At 35.3% G+C, this 22188-nt stretch overlaps 1 protein-coding gene across 3 annotated transcripts in view; it reads right to left on the reverse strand.

Moving 5' to 3' along the window:
- Positions 1-21819, reverse strand: part of Imp (IGF-II mRNA-binding protein) — a 327619-nt gene extending 305800 nt beyond the window's left edge. For 2 of the 3 annotated variants that reach the window (XM_081737327.1, XM_081737324.1), the window contains exon 1: positions 21459-21819. In XM_081737327.1, the coding sequence (XP_081593453.1) occupies positions 21459-21633 (175 nt within the window). In that variant the 5' untranslated portion in view covers positions 21634-21819. The remainder of the gene's footprint in view (positions 1-21458) is intronic. The other variant, XM_081737325.1, reaches the window with a different exon arrangement.
- Between the last annotated feature and the right edge of the window lie 369 nt (positions 21820-22188).

A 22188-nucleotide genomic window follows, 5' to 3' on the forward strand; every position in this document is an offset into this window, starting at 1 on the left:
GGTTTCTGTGCTTAGATTTTAACGAGTAACGAGGACATAAGCTCCCACCGGGAATCGAACCCACGCCTGTCAAGATCCGTCAATTGAACCGAAAAGAGGATATCCGATCAGCTTTATCGTACTGTAACCACCGAAGTGAATACATCCTGAACATCCCATTTTTTCCTTCCTGAACAAACAGACTGTTCGTTGTAAAAGCAGTTTTCAGTTATTTCCAAAGACAGTTTTACTCGAACTGGATCCGAAGTCACTCACAAAAGATGTTTAAGACGGAAAACTTAGCATTTTTTGAAAAAGAAATTCGATACTATACACATCCTTCCTGCTGTCGTATAGTACATATTATATGAAATACTAAAGATTCTTTTTATCGTGAAACATTCTCTTTTCTCCCTCGGAACAAACGATCAACTTTCCATAAAGAAACACCTGGAAAATAAGAGAAGAAACGGTAAGCTAAGCTCCTTATAATCCATTCTCTGCACCTGCCCATCTGCTACTTTTTCTGTTGGAAACTCCAAAAAACTACTACTAAAATTCGAATCGTGGACACAGCATAATAACAGAATGACAAACATCTATTATCGTGCCATTTCAGCCAATAGCGCACACAATTTTGGACATTTCCATGAAGCAGCAGAACTTGATGTAATCTTTGTACGTATACAAAACAAGGATTGCACAGGTTTTTTTCAGATGAAAATGGATCATTGGTACCAACAAAGATGACAAGCAAGCGAACTGAATTTCAACAATTATCATAAAAGAACAATGTAGAATAGCCATAACTGAAAAACAGAGGACAGGATCAGAATTTAAGACTCGTAACGGTCTAGTATTTACTTTGTAGTATGAAATATTCTCTGGAAATATTAGTTATGACGCACACACGGGGGTAAATACTTTGAACATACCGAACAGTTTCTCCTTTACTACCCTCCGAAAGTCTGTTCTACTATATGCAAGTAGCGGATAAAAAAATGAAATGAAATCCTTAAACTTTATGTCCCACGGTTATGCCGGTTAGGCTAAAGGAGACGATGATGAGAGATGAGTGAAATGGTGGAATGAAGAAAGTGAGATGAAACTGGAGAACCCCGAGAAAACCCACAAGCACGGTGTTTGTCCACCACGAAGTCCACACTGCGCGAACCGGGATCGAACAAGGGACCCCAAGCACTGGAGGAGAACGCTCTACCACTGAGCCACCAAGCCCCCTAAGAAGCGGATAAATGGAAAATGTTACACAAAGCAGAATCCCCTAAACAGAAACAACTCACCGAATGTCATGGCTAAAATCAGCACATCTATGATGGTAGGGGACCCATCGCTCGCACGGGAAGTACATGTGGGATAAAGAATTCTGAAAACCTGAATGATTCAAAGAAAACCAATAATAAGTTTGTCAATTGCGTTGGAAAAAATATCTGTCCATCATCAACTTTAATAAGTACAGTACATACTCCATATACATGACGTTTTACTGTATGTTCCATATACTTTTCCATAATTCTTTTTCTAGATAGTAATCAGCGAAAGTGCAAACGAGTTGAGGGCCCCTATCTGAGTGCCACTTGCACTTCACTCGAAAAATTGTGGGCTTTATTCCCTATTTGCCATCTCTAAATCTGCGAATCGTAAAACAATTTTTGCGCTGCGTCTACTCAATCGATAAAGACTGACGTCCTGGATTCGGAATAACATAATTATGTATTTCCTTGTCTTTTCAAATTATGAATATTCAAAGGAAACAAAAATCTGCTAACTGATTAGGCAATGTAACTTCAAAAATAAATACTGTTAATAATAATTAATTGTTGACGCCCAGGCCAAACTGCTTTATTGTGATGTAGGGCAGGGATGGCCAACTACAGACCCGCGAGCGGCCCTCGAGTAGAAAAATGTCAGCATTTTTATATATTTTATTGGGACACACAAAATATAAAAATTTAAAATGTACCGACTTGGACTAATACACAAAAAGGATGTCTGCTTTAGGCGCGGAAACCAAAAATAAATGTAAGGTTAGTGTTTTACTTCATTTATTTGGGTACGTTAGATATCTAAAGTTTAAGCGTACCATTTCTGTTCACGCTGCAGCATAAAAAATGAATGGTTGTGAATATTTTTAAACGTCAGTACAATTCAGGGCAGGTATATGTTTGTACTTTCGATTTATCCCCCCCCCCCCCTTTTAGCACATGTTTCCATGTTTGAGAAGTTATCCAGGATATTTTAACTCAACCTTAAGAGTGTAAGGATATTTTTCGAGCAAAAGGTGTTTTTAAGACTCGTTGGAGGGATTTCGTCGGTGAGGACCTGGCAACTCAATCTGTGTCGGAGACTGGTGCATTATTTCTCAGCATACTTAAGAATTTCGATGTTTTTCCTCAAGAATTACATTACTTTTAATTGTCTTTTGAGTCAGTATCACTTCAGGATGAGTAAGAAAATATTGGTGTATCGTTGTCTGTTTTGATTGTCGATGCCTTAATAGACGACCGCAAATTCGACGATTTTTGGACTAGGGTGTCACGAGTGTATATTATAAATGTAAAATATCATAGGAAGTTGCGGCCCTCGCCACATACAAATTTCTATGATGCGGCCCCTTAGTTTAAAGAAGTTGGCCATCACTAAGGAAGGGTTTCTGGAAATTCGACGGAGAGGGAAACTACGTACTTGAAATTCGGTATGCTTGCCGGTTTATTAGACACGTGGCCCTAGGCAAGTCGGGTGGGGATAATTATTTATAGTGTACATATCTGGGGATCCTGGTATGAAACTAGGTATTTGAACTGGAATTCGGTATCGTTGCAGGTGTGTAAGGTACTAGCCGTAGGCCGACCAAACATGAGGTCTGGGGGCTAAGCCCCCAGCTAGCCGAAGCGAACATATATAAGATATTCTTCCAGAAGATTTTAAGAATTCCCTGACTTTTCCAGGTGCACAGCAAATATTTCGCATGCGTATTAAATACGTCAATGATTACCTGCATGCCAAATTCGGATCAGTACTGTAGATTTCTTATGAGATATGTTATTGTAAGAGTCGAAAATGTGATAACCGCCATTACCAGCTTTCATCGGTGATTACCGGTAGTCAAAATCTCTGGCTTGTGATTGTTCGAAATGAAGGAGCAAAGAAAATCGTCGAACTTACACAATGCAGCTATTATTTTAGTAGAAGAGAATTTGCTGTTAGGACTTTTTGATGACCAGTTACAACCGGCAGCAGAAATTCAATTTCCAACATTTACCACTACAGACCGGTAATTGCTGGTAATCGCGTTGTTTACCGGTAATCAGATTTCTGATTCTCACAGTCGCATGTGTGCAAGATCAAATTAATGACGAACGAAAGAGAGAAACATATTTTAGACAGCGTGAAGACAGAAATTTAATACAAACCAACAATCTCGAAGGATTGGCAGAGCACAAGATGGGACAGTAATTCGTCCACAAACCCTCTCCTAATCAAATAATGGAAAACTTCCTTTCAACGGGGGAATGTTAACTACACGTATCCTGCGAACAATACACACTTAAAAATTCCACAATTACAAAATTCTGGATAAACCCTTGAATAGGATCCAATTCAACCTTTCGTTTCTGAGGTGATGAACTTTATGAGACTACCGAATCATTTCTTACTTTCCAATGTCACACATTGTACAAAAAAAAATAAATAAATAAATCATTTAATTTGAAGCACTTGTGTAGAAAGTGAAAGATTAATCTAAGAACTCAAAACTAAACGCCACAGTGAGAAACCCATCAGCCGCCTCTTAATGCTGAAGCTGATGAATTCGCGAACTAGTAGATTGTATGCACCCCCACTGCTGATGAAAATAGGCAAGTAACAATTCAAAATTTGCTAGATATCCGTACTATCAATAAACTAAAGGTTATTCTCGCCACCAAAAAGTGCACACAAAGTCGCTAAATCTAGTTTTTAAATATAATTTTATCCTTATTACAAAAGGAAATGATCTCTGTAATGCTGACTGCTAATAGTTAACATCTGCTTCTACGCTACTTACGTTAAAAATAATAATTTAAAAAAGTAATGAGAGTTACAAGTTTTAATTTAAAGATTAATTTTAACTTATGGCGTACGAGCTGACGTAAATTTCAAATCTTGAAAAAATCAATGACTAAATAAAGAAAACATAAAAGAAGAGATTTTTTAGAATATTTGATGCCCTGCCTTATAAGCGGTCCTCCTGACACACATTAAACTCATTTAATGGACTTCAAAATATCAGAACACCAAGAGCCATCATTAATATCCAAATGAGCACTGCGAGAAGGTACAAAATATTTAACCTAGGGTACATAGAATTTACAAAATAATAATAATACAATCCTTCCTCTGCAACCAGCCACATTTAATACTTAACCAATGGACACAGAAATGTATGTGCATATAAACATTTACCTTGAAAATTCAAAGATACCACCAGATTATAAAGCAATTAAAAGTTTGCCAATACGAGAATTATAGCGCCCTTAAGAAATTAACTTATATTTGAATCCCAAACGAACTACAAATATACGATATTATCTTTTTACTAGTCAAAAATTGGCAGCTTACGAATTCAGAGGCGAAATAGTAGCTGGCCCGCAGCCAGATCAAACTGGTAGAGGAAAGTGAATTAATTCTCGGGAAGGTTAATCAAAACTTCTGTCATGGTTACTACTTGAAATTCAAACTTGGAACCCAATGTGGAGCTACGAGTTTTGAATTGATTAGAACATACGTTATGTAGTAAGGTTTCTAATGTCTTTATACATTGCCTACATTATATTTTGTTAAAATATAGAAGTTCGCTCAAAAACAGGCGGGATAGACAAAAGCTTATGGGATCCCTATTGCATTGGATGCAAAGAAGACAATTTATTACATCTATCTAACTATATATATATATATATATATCTAACTATATACATATATATATATATATAAAGCCTATTGTAACATGCGTCAATAGAAAGAACTTAGTAATTCGGCTTGAAGTAATAAAAATCTTAACCAACACACATCAACATTTGTCTTATCTACTTCCGCTTATAAATAAGAGTACAAAGCTGATTTTCAAGAGGAGGTAACTGGTTGAACAGGACTGTACATAAAGTACAAAATGCGTTAACTTTTACGCGTTTACGTTCAAAGAATCATAACAAAAGTAAAGGACCACGAGAGAAATAACTCCAAACAGAATAGAAATAGGTACCGACCAATTTGCCTTGCACTTGGAACGAGAGGCGTGTTCTTACAACATCGATGTCCTGATACTACACCATTCTTGTTAACTGTAATCAAGGACGCTGCTGAGGACAAGGCCTTTTGAGTAAGTACTATGACCATTTGCACATAATGTGGCCGTCACATAACCAAACAAGAATTTTAGGAAAACTAAAAATGGATCAAAAGATTGCGATCTTGGTGAATACATAGTTTTTGGATGAGAGGCCACCAAAAATGTGAACGGCCCCTAAATCGTGTTTTCTTATTTTCAACTGAATAAGTACATTATACTGAGTTAACTGATACTTTGGATTTGGATACATTATATCAAGTCTTCAGAGCACGGATGCCATATGTCCAGTTTTCTCAATTTTTCAGGAGACAGTTTCGAAGCAATAAGTATGCCCTAGCAAAGCGGAGAGTGAGTTTTGCGACAACTGTTCACTGTGTATTAGTAAGGAGCTATTTACTGTGGACATTTGATACTTGCGCACTGACATAGAAGTATCAAAGTATCGAAATAGCTGACCAAGTCGATATTGAGGAAAATAGGACATATAGCATTTGAACTCTCAAGACTCGATATGTAGTTCTCCAGATATAAGAACTGAAGAAAATTCTTGATTGAAATATATTGGATCTTTTCATCCAAAAACATAATGTACGATCTTCAAAAAACCGAAAGCGAAGACTTCCCAACATGCCCAACTCTCGATTTAGGGGAAGAAAACTTACCAACGGTTCTTAAATTTTTCTTATGAATCCAGAAACATGTATTTAAATAAAAACAAAATGAAACAAAATAATGAACTGTGGAATGAGTTACCTCTCGGAAACACAATAAAAGTCGGGAAAATATCCAAATACTCTTTTTCTTGTAGATTAGTAGTAACTCATCGTGGAATGATGTACGGTAACGTATTAAACGCAAGTTTCCCTAATAATAATTTCTTTGTTTTTCTTCTCCAGGGTTCCTACTCATCTGGACAAATCTATTTCCCTGACTTCTCCTGGTCTTTGGCAGGAAATTTCCTGATTTTCATGACATGTGTCGGACGACGTTGACATATAAATAAGGAGTAAAGGGTGAATATTTATATATGAAAATATTTATTCTTTAGAAACAAATAGTTATCAACTGCTCAATACATACATTCCACTTACCTTACCAAATAGTATTATAATAGTTGGCTAAGCTGAAATTGGTATAAACGAATGTTAGAAAAAATATATTTTATAAAATTTCCCTGGCATTCCCTGATTTCGTCTTTTTTTTTTTCCTGAATTTCTCTGACCTGCACCATTTTCCCTGAATTTTCCTGACAAGTAGAAACGCTGTTTTCTTATGCAACACCCGAGGTTATGCAGAACGTGATACACTATTAACATGGACTAGGGTTGGTGAAGTTGTCGGGCACACAGACAATCATGCAAAAGCAACTGTCATATAAAATGTCATTTCCCACCACACATTCTCCTCCTTCAGAGCTGAATTACAAGAGGACGCCACCAATCCCTTGTGCTTTTTTGCTTATATCGAAACGATTTTTTACCTCTATTTCCTCGAATGAACACCTGACAATGAAGAAATCTGCTAATGACCTAAGTTCCTACAATTTCCAAATGTAACCGATTGTCAGCTTTACGAAAAGTGCTTTAAAGAACGCAAAATGTCCTGGTATCAAAGATAAGACAAAAACAAACCTGACTCTGACCTATAGTATATAAGCAACGTCTGCAATATTATAGTATACGCTCCTTCACATCAAACAAAAGGAACGAGTAGCACAAAACAAATGCATACTTTATTTTCGAGCAGGTATACATTCAGACACCATATCAAGATTAAATTTCCTTTAAAAAGAAAAAAAAAAAAAATAATGGCAACTTGCGAAATGCTATCACCATAAATCGAAAGTTAACACACTCTGGAATTTAACATTATCCCGATGCAGACAGGTCAATTTTGACCCACTAACCTTTTAGTTATCACAATTTTGTAAATGTACATATTTTTCGAAAACTTTTAAAAAGCTTTAAATACCTAGAAATGTAATAATTACAGTATTTTTTTTTAAGCAATCATAATTTTAATGGGTCAAAAATGACTCATGTTAGGCAGGAGCGTTATGGTATAGTCACCGGACTTTTGTTATAAACGCCCACGTTGAAACCTACAAACCATCAGTAAAAATAGTAATACGTATTGAGCTTTAAGATGTAGATTATCTAATCTTGCTCTAACTAAAACCTGTCTCGCATAAATAATGTCTATAGTCTGAAGGCACTCTTTAAAATACTAAATGAACTACCAAATGTTTATAAGATCCATAAAACTACTGTTACAGGAAAAAACTTGTTAAATCATTCGAGATTCCAATATGGTATATTCCAGTCGCAAACTTCGATCCTTTCGAGAGAATATCAATATCGATCTAACACCAAATGAATCAAAACATCACACCCACAATCATTGAATCATGGCACGCTACCTGAGACCACAAGATCTCCATCGAAGTGACAAAATCAGGAGACAAATAAAATATATAAAATGGGATCTATTTAAAATAATTTTCTTCATGTTCTAGCATTAAAAAACAAATCGCAGTCACTTATTGGTGGGTGGACAAACACCGCATGTGTGCGATTTCTCAGAGTCTCACGTTTCCCCACACTTTCATCAATTTATTATCATCCATCATAATTATCACAGTCCCGTTAGCTCCGGTGCCTAAACCTGGGACGTTAAACTCAAAAGAAAATATAAGCTCCCATGCGCAATTGTTTCAGAATAAAGGGACATTTTTTTTTTTTTAACTTACCAAGTGTTATATCTCTACATAAAAGAAAACTACTGGTTCATTTCTTGCTAAGTCATTAGTACAAGAAGTAGGAGTTATGCTCCTTTTGCTGGTGATTGTACAACAGATGTTACTTCGATACTCGAACAGGGTGTCTACTAAAATTTCAAAATGAAATTTCGTGACTTTTTCATGACCTTTTCTTTACCAAAACATAAAATTTCCTAACATTCTCAAGTGCGAATTTGGCTAAATTTTCATACATGCGATAAAAGCACACTTTGGTTGCGATTTGGTAGCGTCTAAAGCCGACTATAGACATTCTTGGTGGTGGATTTTGACGTTTCATACAACAAAATTTTCCAGTCTGCACTTATATTTGTACAGATAAAAAAAAAAAAAAAAATCGTGACCCAAAAGCTAAATTTCTTGACTTTCGTGACCAATAGACACCCTGTCAAAGTTTACGCTATAGTAATCCCGTAAGAAAATACAAGAGAACCCCACACCCGGATCCCGGTTCAGTTATCGGGAACAAGCACTACCCATCATGTATCTCAACTCTCGCGGTAGCCAGTTCCCACCACACAACCTTGCCTACAAGAGACCTGAGTAACAACTACGCAGCCGATACCGGAGTTTGAAAACAGAGACACTGACTACTGAGCCATTACCAGCCTACAGATGAACATTACTTCGAAAAACAGTTTTTAAGGAAGAAAATCATTTGCCTTCAATATTCAAAAACTTAAGAGAGTAACTGAATGTCCTTCCAAAAAACTCTTTCGTAACCTACTGACGAAAAAAAAAAAAAAAACATTATCTTGCACTCACTCATATTCCATACACAAAAATAAAAATTCAAAAAATGAAATGAAATCTTACGTCCTACGTAGGCTAAATGAGACTGTGATAAGAAACGAAGGAATGAAGAAAGCGGGAGGAAACGGGAGAACTCCGAGAAAATCCACACACACGGTGCTTGTCTACCACTAAGCTTACTTCGTGTGAGCTGGGATCGAACCAAGGACCCCAAGCACCAAAGGTGAACGCTCCACCACTGAGCCACCGCGAAAATAAAACCGAATAACTGCATTGACGACCAATTAATCATATAAAATACATAATTCGCTAATAACACTATTGACATCCAACAACAAATTAAAAATACTCTATATAACCAAATACGCTCTATATAGCACTCTCAAGATTAAAAATGTACAATGCTAACATTTTGGTTCGATTTTCTTACAGAATCCCAGTCTTCAATCACAATCCGGTAGATAACAATGCACACCTTACATTTACATTAAATAAATTTCAGCTCTACCTGAAATATTAATATCACTTTTAATTAAAAACCTTAATTAAAAGTGAGTTAAAGACTTTAACTAACTAGGATTCAAGGAATTCAAATTCATATTAAGGAAAAATATTTATATTTATAGCCTACATATTTAGTAGCACTAGGTACTAGCAACTAACTTTGCAACATTTTATACTGGCAACCGTCGCACCGTACACCAATGCCATATTCTAGTGAACACGGATACCATTTCCTGAACCATAGTATACTTAAAAAGAACAAAAAGAATAATCCATGTGCCACAATCAGTAAAATGTAGGGGAGGGGGAGTGAACTCGGAGGGAGAAACAGGATGTACAAGTCGATATCACTCCTCCAGTGGCTCAACAGCACTAATCTTCCTGAGGGTGGGGCTCTCTCCTCCATCGATAAATGAGACTGCAGCTACGTTCATTTCGATACTATTTCTTTCATTTTAAGCAGTCTTCAGGTCGACGGCCTTCGACCTTCACTATTCAAACTTATTTTTTTTCTACAAAACAAGATAAAGAAATACCTTCAATGTGATGCCCACGCCACAAAATGTGAATCAGGTTCTTCCTGCTGTTTTATTTAATTATACTACCTCACATGGTGTTCAATACAAATCTTCTGAAATAAATTACTCAATAATATTGTATTGTATTTATTTACTCCATTTGAAACCAAGATACATTTGGAATTTGGAGGGTTCAAACAGTCCTCTTTCTTGTTTCAAATACACTTAGAAAAAGAAATATGTTACACTATTTAATACACATTATTGCAAAGATAATCTGCTACGCTGTAATATTAAATGACTTCATTAATTCTCCACGTTGAAACCAGGATTAAGTTAACGTTTGAAACTCCTCCAAAATATGTAAAAATATATTTTGGCATTTTAGATATTGGTTTATGCTGGTTTTTTGTTGTTTTTATGTTCATGTGCTAACAAGAATTTTAGGAATGATTTTACGAAAATGGATCAAAAGACTGCGATCTTGGCCAATACTTAGTTTTTTGGATCAGAGGGCCACAAAAATTTTTGAACGGTCACTAAATCGAGTTTTCGTATTTTCTACGGAATGAGCACATCATATTGAGTTAACTGATAGTTTGAGTTCGGTTACACTGTACACAGTCCTGCAGTATCTGAAATTTCCTCAGAGATAGTTAACCCTTTTATGATTTATAACTGTAGATATCATGAGTAGTATTGTCTTTAACCGCTTATTTAGGTTCTATAACAAGTATTTAAGCCTTTGTTATTGGTCAAGTCAAGAATGGACCAAAGAACACCCCAGATACATTTTGGAGCCGGATAGTCAACCTGGCCGCAAAAGTGGGGGCGGAGGGGCGTGACACACATTTTCTCTTAAAGCAAATTTCGAAAATCTTTCACGCCTTCAAGACACCAGATCGAAACTTTATAAACGGATTGGTTGCACCTTTAAGTAATTTTATTTTCTAGATCCCTACTTCACAGGGTGTCTACTAAAATTCCAAAATGAAATTTCGTGACTTTTTTGTGACCTTTTCTTTATTAAACCATAAAATTTCCTAACATTCTGAAGAGCGAATTCGGGTGCAAATTAGGCCGAATTTTCATGCATGCGATAGAATACTTTGCTTGCGATTCAGTAGCGTCTAAAGCCTATCATAAAGACATTTCTGGTGGTGAATTTTGACATTTGATAGAACAAAATTTTCCAGTCTGTGCTTATATTTGTAGATTTAAAAAAAAAAAAAATCGTAACCCAAAAGCTAAAATTTTATTTACTTTCATGACCGTTTTCTGATTCCGTGACTTTTTCATGACTTTCGTGACCGATAGACACCCTGGTGAACCCAGGCCCGGGCCAGAGGGGCGCAAAAATTTGGAAAAATTCCCAATTCTCACGTCTCTGGCGTACAATACGGACAAGCGCGTGTCACCGTTGGAAAGGATACTCTATCCTGAAGAAAACAAGATATAAATCATGATTCTACGATAGATAGTAGGGAAGCAGTAGCTGTTTTTGAGTGAAAGTCTAAAATTTACCTCAAAAAATGGAAATCTTAAGTGGGTTAATGGAAACTTAAGATCGGAAACACTACTTCAGAAACTATCCTTATGTGTCCCTTCCCGCATAACCCGGAATAACCATGTATTCCATCTCACCCGCTCAAGGTTGGTAATTATACAGAGGTCTTTTTTACAGAATACCGAACTATTATAATCATCTAATATCTAATGTGGACATTTTTTCGAGCTACCTGATGTCTGACAGAGCAATTAAGCTAGTTTCTGCAAAATATTACTTTTGCACTCTCATTTTTTTTTCTCGTTTAAAATGGCCAAGTAATGTAGTTGGGAATTTGTTCAATAAATAAATAAAAGGAGTCATTCTATTATTTCAAATTATCTCGCTAGATACAAGGTATCAAAATCAATACTAGGGCCATGCAGTTACACACTAAATATGTAGGGTATTCACCTGTAACTACTAGACATCCATTTTAGGGAGTATTCTACAATATGTATTTTCAGCAATTTACGTGATATCACACGATAATATTGCTTGAGCTTTATAAACCACGACATGCAACGAACGGAGATAAAGATGTCTCTTGCACCAAGAATCCAGACTACAGAACTGTATGTCACACACCGGAAATGCCCTATTGGGTTAAAAAAGAAAAAAAAATCTTCCAAAGTGCCATCTCAACAGACACCCTGAAGCCTAAGGATGATGCAAAGCAAACAAGAAAAACAACAACACAATTCTTTGTATAACTATTCTGAAAACCATAATGATGGTTCAAAGACCAACCTTTTGAAACTTTGTATCTATAGCATTAAATTATATCCTTTTGAGGCAGAAAACATGAAAAACACTAGCAGCACGGAACAGATGGCAGCTCAACAATGACAGCAACACCTGTCGCTTGTACGGTGCTCAAACTACTCTTCACTGATATTAGGACTGAAATCTTAAGACATGAACAACTTTCTATTTAAAAGATACCTCAGCTTATGATCATGTCGATATCTCAAATACATTCTTGCCACTCATACCAGACATTCAACGTACTACAGTACTAATTACCCAATATCTTTCTATCCAGTTTATCAAATATTTCTGGAAGTATCACAATCACATTGAAATTTTTACGTAACTCTGAAATACTTCCGCTATAAAATTAATACTTGCATGTTATCAAAGCAATAACTAATTTCAAGACATGCTTCTTGGCAATGGAGTAAAATTAACTGTAATTATTTACTTAAGAAAATTATGAAGAAAATATTACAATATTTTTAGAACTTTGAAATATTTCTGAAAAATGTGAGTGGCCCATCTTAAAGGTGCTCTGCCGTCTTTCACATTTTTCAAATATATTTAAAAACTTTAATATAAGATCCTCTTTAGTAGCAGTAAGATTCTCTGTGCAATTTTCTAGTACTTCTACTGTATAACATCACTGAGTAAAACGAAATAATTAAGATATTTCCATTGCCAATAAGTAGGTCTCCAAATAAATTACTGCGCTTCTGGTAACTTGCAAATATACAGGGTGGACCATTTACCTGTAATTTTTGAATGGACAAAAAAAAAAAAAAAAATGAAATTTTGTAACACGCAAATATCGACACGGGATATTGTTCGGCATACTCTGTCGGCATAGGTTAACGGTGTTGCCAATCCATGAACTTGTATTTTTTTTTTTCAAATGGTATTGCGTCAGGTTATTATATGTATCTCAAATTATATGGAAAACAAAAATAGACAATGCCGTACTTGTTCTGTAGTGTTGCAAACTAAGAACGTCACAAACACTGAAAAACAACAATCATTTTGGATGGTTCTACAATAGTAATAATACAAATGAGACGGACGGGGTAATGCATACCCAAATTATAACATAATGTGAATACATGACGTATTTCGAACAAGCAGAATCAAAGTTACAAGGAATCGAAAATTTGATTTCTTTCAAAGGACTTTATTTCGAAAAAGTGTTTTAGATAAGCATCCCATCGAATTACGTACAATAGTTTCCAATACATATAAAAGATCACAATGTCATTTACAGCAATTTGGTATCTCAAACCATTGAGGAGACAGTTAAAAAATGGTAAAATCGAAATATTGCTTAAAATATCGTATCGGTGGAAACTTCTTAAAACAATCTTTTATTTACTTTGCTCCTATAACATTACAACAATACTTTTTGGTATGCGTAATTAAGGTAAGTTCTCGGAATTACATAATTTTAAGCAGTGTTGGAAACTAAGAGTTTCTACGGGTATTATTTTTCTTTTTCAAATCGCTTGATACTGACTGGCTCATTTGGTACTGATCACGGTTCATTATTTGTAATTGTAATAAGTAGAAACGGTGTATGAATGGAATAAAAACCACAGTGCATAAAACACGAACCAACTTGTACTACGTGCACACTATAAGGCACGAATGGCATCTAAGTCAGAGCAGGCGCATCACCGATGGTGGTTGTATGCATAAACGAGGTCGTTTACAACTGCTTATTGTAAGCCACAGCACCGGCTGTGAAGCCGTCGATGGCTTTGGGAAGATAATAAATGCCATCCGTTTCTACCATACCTTCAGAACGGTTTGAGGTATCATATTGCCGTAAACGGTACTATGATCTTCATATCTATTGAAAACATCCATGCAACTGGATAAGGTACTTATTTAAACAGTTTTCCGAAATAAAAGCTGTTGAAAAAAATTAAATCTCCAATCCCTTGTAACTCCGTATTCATTCGAAATCCGTCATATCATGATCACAGTATTAGACAATATAGTATTTGGATATGCATTGCCCCGTCTATTTAATTTGCGTTATTACTGCTGTAGAGACGCCACCAAAATCTGGATGCTTGTGATGCTATAGCGCCTTTAGTTTGCTGCCCTAAATAATAGATAAAACATTTTAAGTTTTCGTTTAACATGTAGATTTGAAACGCATATTAACCTGACGGAATGCATAAGAACACAACCTCATGCTGGGCTGACAACACTGTTAAATTTGTGTGTAGGTTTTTCCGTTTCCTTCCATCATTTCATTCGTTCTCATCATCGAAGTCTCCTTTAGTGAACACTACATAATCGTAGGACGTAAAACAAAGATTTAGCTTCAATGTTTGTTAATCTAGTGGTATCATAGTATGACAAACAATGTCCCTATGCCGATATTTACATGGTACAAACAGGGTTGCCAACTGGCCGCTAATTTATCGGCAGACTGGTACGTTTGTTAGGCTTTTATATATATGAAGTTTTAAGTTGATTTTGAGTTTAACGTCCCGTTCAGCAGCGAGGCTATATGAGACGTGGACCTACTGATTAACGTGCACTCCGAACCACTTGAGCTCCCGCCGGGAATCGAACCCGGGTCTCCCGCGCCAAAGGCGCGTATGCTAACCGCTTAGCCACGAAGGAGCTCTAAATACCAAGTTTTAAAACAAATCATTCTTAATCTGTTTTCAGCATTATGAGTGAGTGCCGGTAATTTTGTCTTTCGGAGTTGTCTAGGTAAAAATTTAAGCTTTCTTTTTTCCCTTGGTTTAGAAGTTACAAGAGAGTATGAAGATGAATGTTCCACGTTGTAATTTATCGAACGAAACACATGCATAATCATCGTCAGAAGAAAAGTTCGCACCTTATATCTACATTAAACATATAAATTACCTTACATTATTTCCATTTGTCGCAGACTAAATGAGGCACAGATTTCAAGGAGCAAGGCCCTAGTGTCCAAGAAAATTTTTCGACAATTAATGATAGTCACCGTCATTCCTACAACCTTTAGGCAGTGTTCATTACCAATTAACTTTTACTATATACAGTATTCCATTTAGCACAGCACGTAAGGTTCACCTAGACCAACAGAATGATGTCTATTGTCCTAGTTGCGCTAAAAGACACCTAAGCGCAAAGCACAGCACTTACCTGCGCTAAACATTAATTTCAAAGTTTAAAAAGGTATTCATTTTTGTTTCATATTAAACGCTGCATTTTCGCGGGCAGCTCTGTAAGGAAAGGACTTCATTGGGGATGGAAATTGAATACTTATGGTTATGTATAGTCTTTTGATATGTAAACATTTAATTTTCACATACTCTATCTCCACTAAATAGCTACATTTAAGTCTTGACAGTGCATATGGCTCTAACCGAAAATCCGACATTAAAATATTTTTTTAAATAACGTATAATGATTTGGAGGAACAAATTGAGTATATTTTTAGTTTGACAAGACTGCTCTTCAAACAGTTTAAGAACGAATGAAATTTTAGTTTAACGTCCCACGGTTATGCTCTTTAGGCTAAAGGAGACGGATGAATAATGAAAGTATAGTGTAATCTCTTTTGCCCTCTCCCAGCGGGAACTGAACCCGGAATCATGGGTATCAAGGCGCACGCGCAAACCTCTAGACCAGCGCGGAGAGTTTTCAGGTGGTTTATATATATATACTCTATGTAATATCAGGTTCACGATTACTCAAAAAATACGATGGCTGCCAATGCAAATTTATAACTAGACATTTTTTTATTACAAAAAATCATCATTGTTGTTCGTTACTACTTCCTTAGACTACAGATTGCCGCTCTGAACTAGTCTGTCAGACTGTCTACTTGTAATATTTTGATTAAGAAAGGAAAACACATCTTCGTTAACAATCAACTCTTGGTAAGGAATCTTGAACTATTTTGCCAGAAAACAGCTAAGAATAATTTGTTTACTGTTTATTTACGAAGGAAACAAATCAGTACCTGAATTTATATTCGTCAATTCTTTTATTACTGATATTGTAACTTTGTAAACATATGTCAATTTATCTTTGTTACATAATAATAATATAATGGCATCATTGTCACTCATACGAATTTCTCAGCCTCAAAAACTGCAAGTTTTATATAGTGTACAGAGCAACATTTCCCTGTACGCACAGTTATGCAATAATGTTTGGAGATGGAGTCCTCAAAGGAATTCTTTATCCAATAACCTTTGAATGAAAAGTACTGCACCTACACGGTGCCCTATAAACTACAAAGTTGTGTTGTCAATGCGTAATCAGAGTGTCTACTAAAATTCCAAAATGAAATTTCGTGACCTTTTCCTTACCAAATCATAAAATTTCCTAATATTTGCAATGCGAATTGGACCGAATTTTCATCCATGCGATAGCAATGTACTTTGCTTGCGATTTAGTAGCGTCTAAAGCCGACGATAGACATTTTTGGTATTGAATTTTGACGTTTTATAGAACAAAACTTTTCAACCTGTACTTACATTTGTACAGTTTTTAAAAAAATCGTGACCCAAAAGCTAAATTTTGTGACTTTTTCTTGACTTTCATGACCGTTTTCTGATTTCGGGACTTTTCGTGACCGATAGACACCCTGGTAACCCACTCAGAATAATTCATCTAGATACTAGAAGATTTAATACTATTGAGGAATGCACTTTAACGCAACCATACTGAATTCAAGCACGTAAACAACAACTTGTATTATTAAAATATATATATATTCTTGAGACGATTTGACCTGAATATATCTTCCAGTACTACAAGAACTACAAATATTCACATCGACTATTTACCTTTTATCGTAACATTTTATTCATGATTTACCAATAGGTGAGAAGCAATGACAATCACAGACGAGTAATCGTAGTTCATAATTAATAAAATTTCTTAAATTAAACGACAAAAATTAGGAAAATACACACCGCAAATATAATAATGTGTATGTATAAATATACATATTCCGCTCTGAGTTTTATGCGACGCATATGTCCAAAGCAACACTTCATACTGATTTTTCACACTACGTAGTAATCGTACCAATATTCATATTTTCAAATTAACTATACTCATCATATGACACGTGTAACGGTGTAGAAATAAACACAATTTTACTGCATTAAAAGATAACAGTACTACTGGAGCCTAGTCCAGTTAATTTATTGGTATAAGGTCATTTGTACAGGGACAAGTACACATCAAATTGAAGATCGTAAATTTGGCTATCAAAACATTGGACTTAGTTTAAAAAAAAAAAAAATATCTGAAAGAAATTGCGGTTCAATATAAATTACCCTAGCACATTATGAAAAACTGAAGATCCAATCAGAACTGTTCGCATTCACGAAAAATATTTGTCAAAATGAAAACTTTCCTATTAGTTATTTTAACGGTAACTCATTTTCACAGTAATGAAAACTGTAGGCTAACGAGCTTCCTATAGTAAATTAAACAATTACAAATTGTACGAAAAATAAAATTACGAATCCCATTCACGTATTTTAGCTTTTATATTTAACTTTTTCTTGTTTATATTATTTCTGTAACTTACGTATTACACTTGTTAGTTCACAGCATCCGTGGATTGTCACTGGATAACATACATAATACAGTTGGAGGTTCAATGCACTAAAATAGCTTCTGTATTTTATTTTTCTTAAAGACATCCTTTCTTCGTTAAAACAAAAAAAAAAATAAATAAATAAATAAATAAATAAATTGTTGCACTAACAGGAAAGGTTCTAGAACACAGGTGCCCCTTTATAAAACTAATGGACTATACTTTACGTACCTTGTTTTGGTTCCTTATTCCTTTCTGTTTTTCTTCCAGTTCTTGGACTTTTTAATCGTTGAAATATACTATTACCGAAACTAAAAACACGGAACTTCAATCTGTCAACAGTCCATTAGCATGTTTGTTTATTTAACCACACTAGTCACGTGTTGGTTTATTGTTTTATACATTAAGATATGTTTTAATTAATTATAATCTTAGATAAATGAAGTTTTTTTTGTTATTTCTTTGATTTTACGTGCATAAATTTTATGTTACTTTGCTTTTTTATTTTATTCAAAATTTCTTCAGTTTCGGTTTTGTATTCTGAGTCGGTGTTGAATTATTCATTGGCAGTAGACGTGGTATGTGATTATATTGTGTGAATCTGTCAAAGTATTTAGATACGGCAATATATTACTTTACACCTCGCGTGTTCTGCGTACATTTTATAGTTTCTTTGTGGCATAAAATGTGGTGTTCTTTGAAATTCACTTGTCCGCAATGGGTATATTGTTTTGCATTGTCTGATGTCATTGATGCTCCTCGTTAGTTTTGCTTTGTTAGAACAAGTTGGGTGAATTAGATAAAATAAAATATTCGAAATTATTAACCAAAATGCCACCTGCATTGAAGGATTTCTTCTAATAACATATATTCTTAAAATACGTTTGGGGTGTGGGGGCCTCTGCCCCACTGTTATTTTATATTGTAATTATTGGAAGAAATCTTTTTATGCAGGAGGTAATTTGGTTAGTTAATACTGTAGCTTGAAATAGTTTACTTCGTCGGAATTTACCTACACTGGTCTCTAGATCGTGGACTTGGAGGGCGACCTGTGTTCCAGAACCTTGCTGAAAACTTATGTAGGGGCAACATTAAAAGAGTGACAAGATCAGAATCAAAATTGCACCAAAGAAAAACAGGGAGAACCAATCAAAAGAACGCCATACATGTATTCGCATGACTCACCAGCGTATGGATATCCTCTCAAATTAGTCCCACCTAATGTTGAAAAAAAAAGTTACAATTTCCGTAATTTCTGTCCGAATTAGGTTAGTTTAAGATTATGTTGGTGTAGGGGGCCAGCATAATTTTCCAAAAAAAAGTTTCGCTTATTTCTTCTAATATTAGGTTAGCTTTGGTTACGTTATATTAGGTGTAAGTACTTGCATCACCCATTTCTCCTATAAATTTTGTATTTTTTACGTATTTCTGGACCCCTTCTGCTAAGCATAACCCATATCCAATATTCAAAACTAATAACAACTGCATAGACCATGAAGCTGAACAGGTAATCCATAAACTCAATCTTTACAAAACACCCAAACACATTCATTTCCACCTGTAAAACACGCTTTAACCAAAAGCAGATAAAAATGACCAAAATTGAAAGAAAGAAAAAAATAGTACTTAAAGAACATTAACCAATTATTATATGAAAAATAACAAGGAACGAAATACTAGAAAAGAATCTATTATTGTATGTAGTGGCACTGGAAATTAAGGAAGCACTACCCACAGAACTGCAGTTCAAGTGCTAGGAACTATAACCAAAAACAAATATCAGTACAAGGAACAGAATAACAATACGTAGGCTACCCAATTAGGCCCTATTAAAAATCAGAACGATTTCTTTACATGACAGGCAGCCTAATCGTGTAGTAATGGAGAATGGACCACTTTCAAGAAAGCAATCCCAACGTTCGAGACAAAGTAATAAAACACGACACATGCCCCCCCCCCCAAAAAAAAGGGGGGGATCCCGTTTCCGTACCTGCAGAACAAATATACCGAAAAGCTTCACTATGAAGCGGAGCAAATAGCATCCTTGCACTTAACTCCATGCACCACCATAATTTAAGTGAAAAAAAAAAAGAAAAGAAAGAAAGAAAGAGTGAGTATAAATGGAAAGTGGATTATTTGGTTCGAAGACAATGAATAAAGCCGAATCTACAGAAACTTAGAAGGCAAGAACACTAAAGAAAATGAATGCAAGAAAACAGGCCTACAATACGCAAAATACAGCGTACACAGCACATTAATAAAATACATTTAACAATTGTGCACAAACTAACTTATTATAGTGATTCACTGACTTTACAAGCAGACTATAATTTCTAATATGAATAATAGCCAATAATAATTTAACTAATTAACAAATATCGAAGTAACTAGCCATATCCCCATACTGAATATTCGTGTGTACAAAGCCAAAACATCTACACCTGCGAATTATAGAGAATCTAGCAAATGTAATCCAACCTACGAAAGCATGTAAATGAGCATATCACCACCCACACACTTTACGAAAATGACTAGGAACTTGCGCATGCGCACTCACCAAATTTCAGCCTTATATATCCTGTTTCTAGCCCTGATTTTTACACAGTTATAAACGTCACAGACTGATTGGCAACATTTGGGACTTGACTTCTACGTAAGTGCAAGGTCAAAACCTCTCAATGAATTTTGGTTCCATCAATATTGCTGTTAACTCCAATATCACCAGCCACGAAAAGTCACACATTAGGAGCATGATTCTATTCAATTACGGTCATCATTAATTACGTAAAGTAGTACTGATTTTAATGCACGCAATTTCAGAGGGAAGGCCTACTGATGTAAACATACTTTCAGAACAGAAATTCCTATTTGTCAGAAGTGATTGTAAACTAGGTCACTACACTGTATTATTCCTCATTCCATAATTAATAATTTTCGACTAATTAGATGTACACATAATTACAATCCGTGCACTAAGTATATAAACATCCAATTACACCTATCTTTTAAGTAACACATATTGAACAAAAATAAATTATGGAAGACACAACATAATTGACAACGTTCGAGAAATAAAATATAAAACGCAGAGACAATTTCAAACTGAAGTATTAATGAAATACACACTGCCAACCGGTCTTGGTCGACGCCCATATTACCCAAAGCATGACCGTAATAGGGCTGGCATGCATACACACACACGTCTACATTTCTTAACACAATTTCCAATGAATGGAACGTAATTCTGCGTGCTCTTTAATCAACAAGGTGCAAATTATAATGCACATAGCAATCAATTACCGAAATATACTCATTAACACGAATATTAACATAACCGGCATTATGAGCCGGCATTTGTCTCCATCTACGAGCCGGTTATAAATAATTGTATGCACATTTTTGTGCACTGATATTTAACAATAATATATATAATGCCACAAGACATGCTGTACCGGAAATTAAAATGTTCTTTATATATATGCATCATGATGCAACATACAGATCATGACAATGTTTACTACGAATTATTTCACTGCAATATTCGTGACCTTCAAGTCAGGGACAGGCAGCCATATTGGATTGTGAAGGTAGGGTAATGCACACGCTCAGAAACTATTTGACATGACAAAAATAAAGGTAAATCCTTGTTGATACGTACTGATAATAGCATATTGTATTCTGAGTATTACTAATATACTTACCATTTAGTTTGTCAATGGCTCTGTCTGCTGCTGATTGATCCGGGCAATCAACGAAGGCATATCCACCACGTTTTACGAGGATCGTGGTACAGGTTAAGCTGTTGTCTTGGAAAAGTTGCCTTAACGTGCCTTCGTTTACGTCTGCTGGTAAATTACCTACGTATAACTTACTCATTATTTGTTCTTTAAAGTTCACAAATTCAAGCACTATACTATGAAGAAACAAAATATGAACACCTTTTGGGGGGGAATAAACAGATAGTCCAAAGAGAACTGCAAAAGATAAAAACAGCAGAAACACGGATAGTAACCAAGCCCGTTAGTTCTCGCACGCTACCGCTCGTCACTCTTGCTGTAGCCGGGAAGCTTGAAAAAGCTCTCGTGTAATGCTATTGGTTGCCGGCGAAAGCACGTGTACTTAGTCATTCCCGCCTCTTCATTTGATTGGACAGTGTAATTATTATTCTCTACATACAGACAGCAATGTTACATTACGATCTCGTTAATGTACTATTACCATGGAACTAATTTGTAAATAATGTAAAAATAAAAATTAGCACTTATGTTTGCTCAATGGAATTTATATTTCAAAGAATAAGGTCCTTTAATTCGAAATAAAAAATGAATGACATCCAGTTTATCATGGTTTTCTAACATTTGTTTTTCATTGACACAATTAATAATAATTTAAAGAGATAAGAAACAGTACGATTTTTGTCTATAAAATTGT

Source organism: Thermobia domestica, chromosome 13 (genome assembly GCF_964235325.1).
Source record: "Thermobia domestica chromosome 13, izTheDome1.hap1.1, whole genome shotgun sequence".
In the NCBI taxonomy this organism is placed as follows: domain Eukaryota; kingdom Metazoa; phylum Arthropoda; class Insecta; order Zygentoma; family Lepismatidae; genus Thermobia; species Thermobia domestica.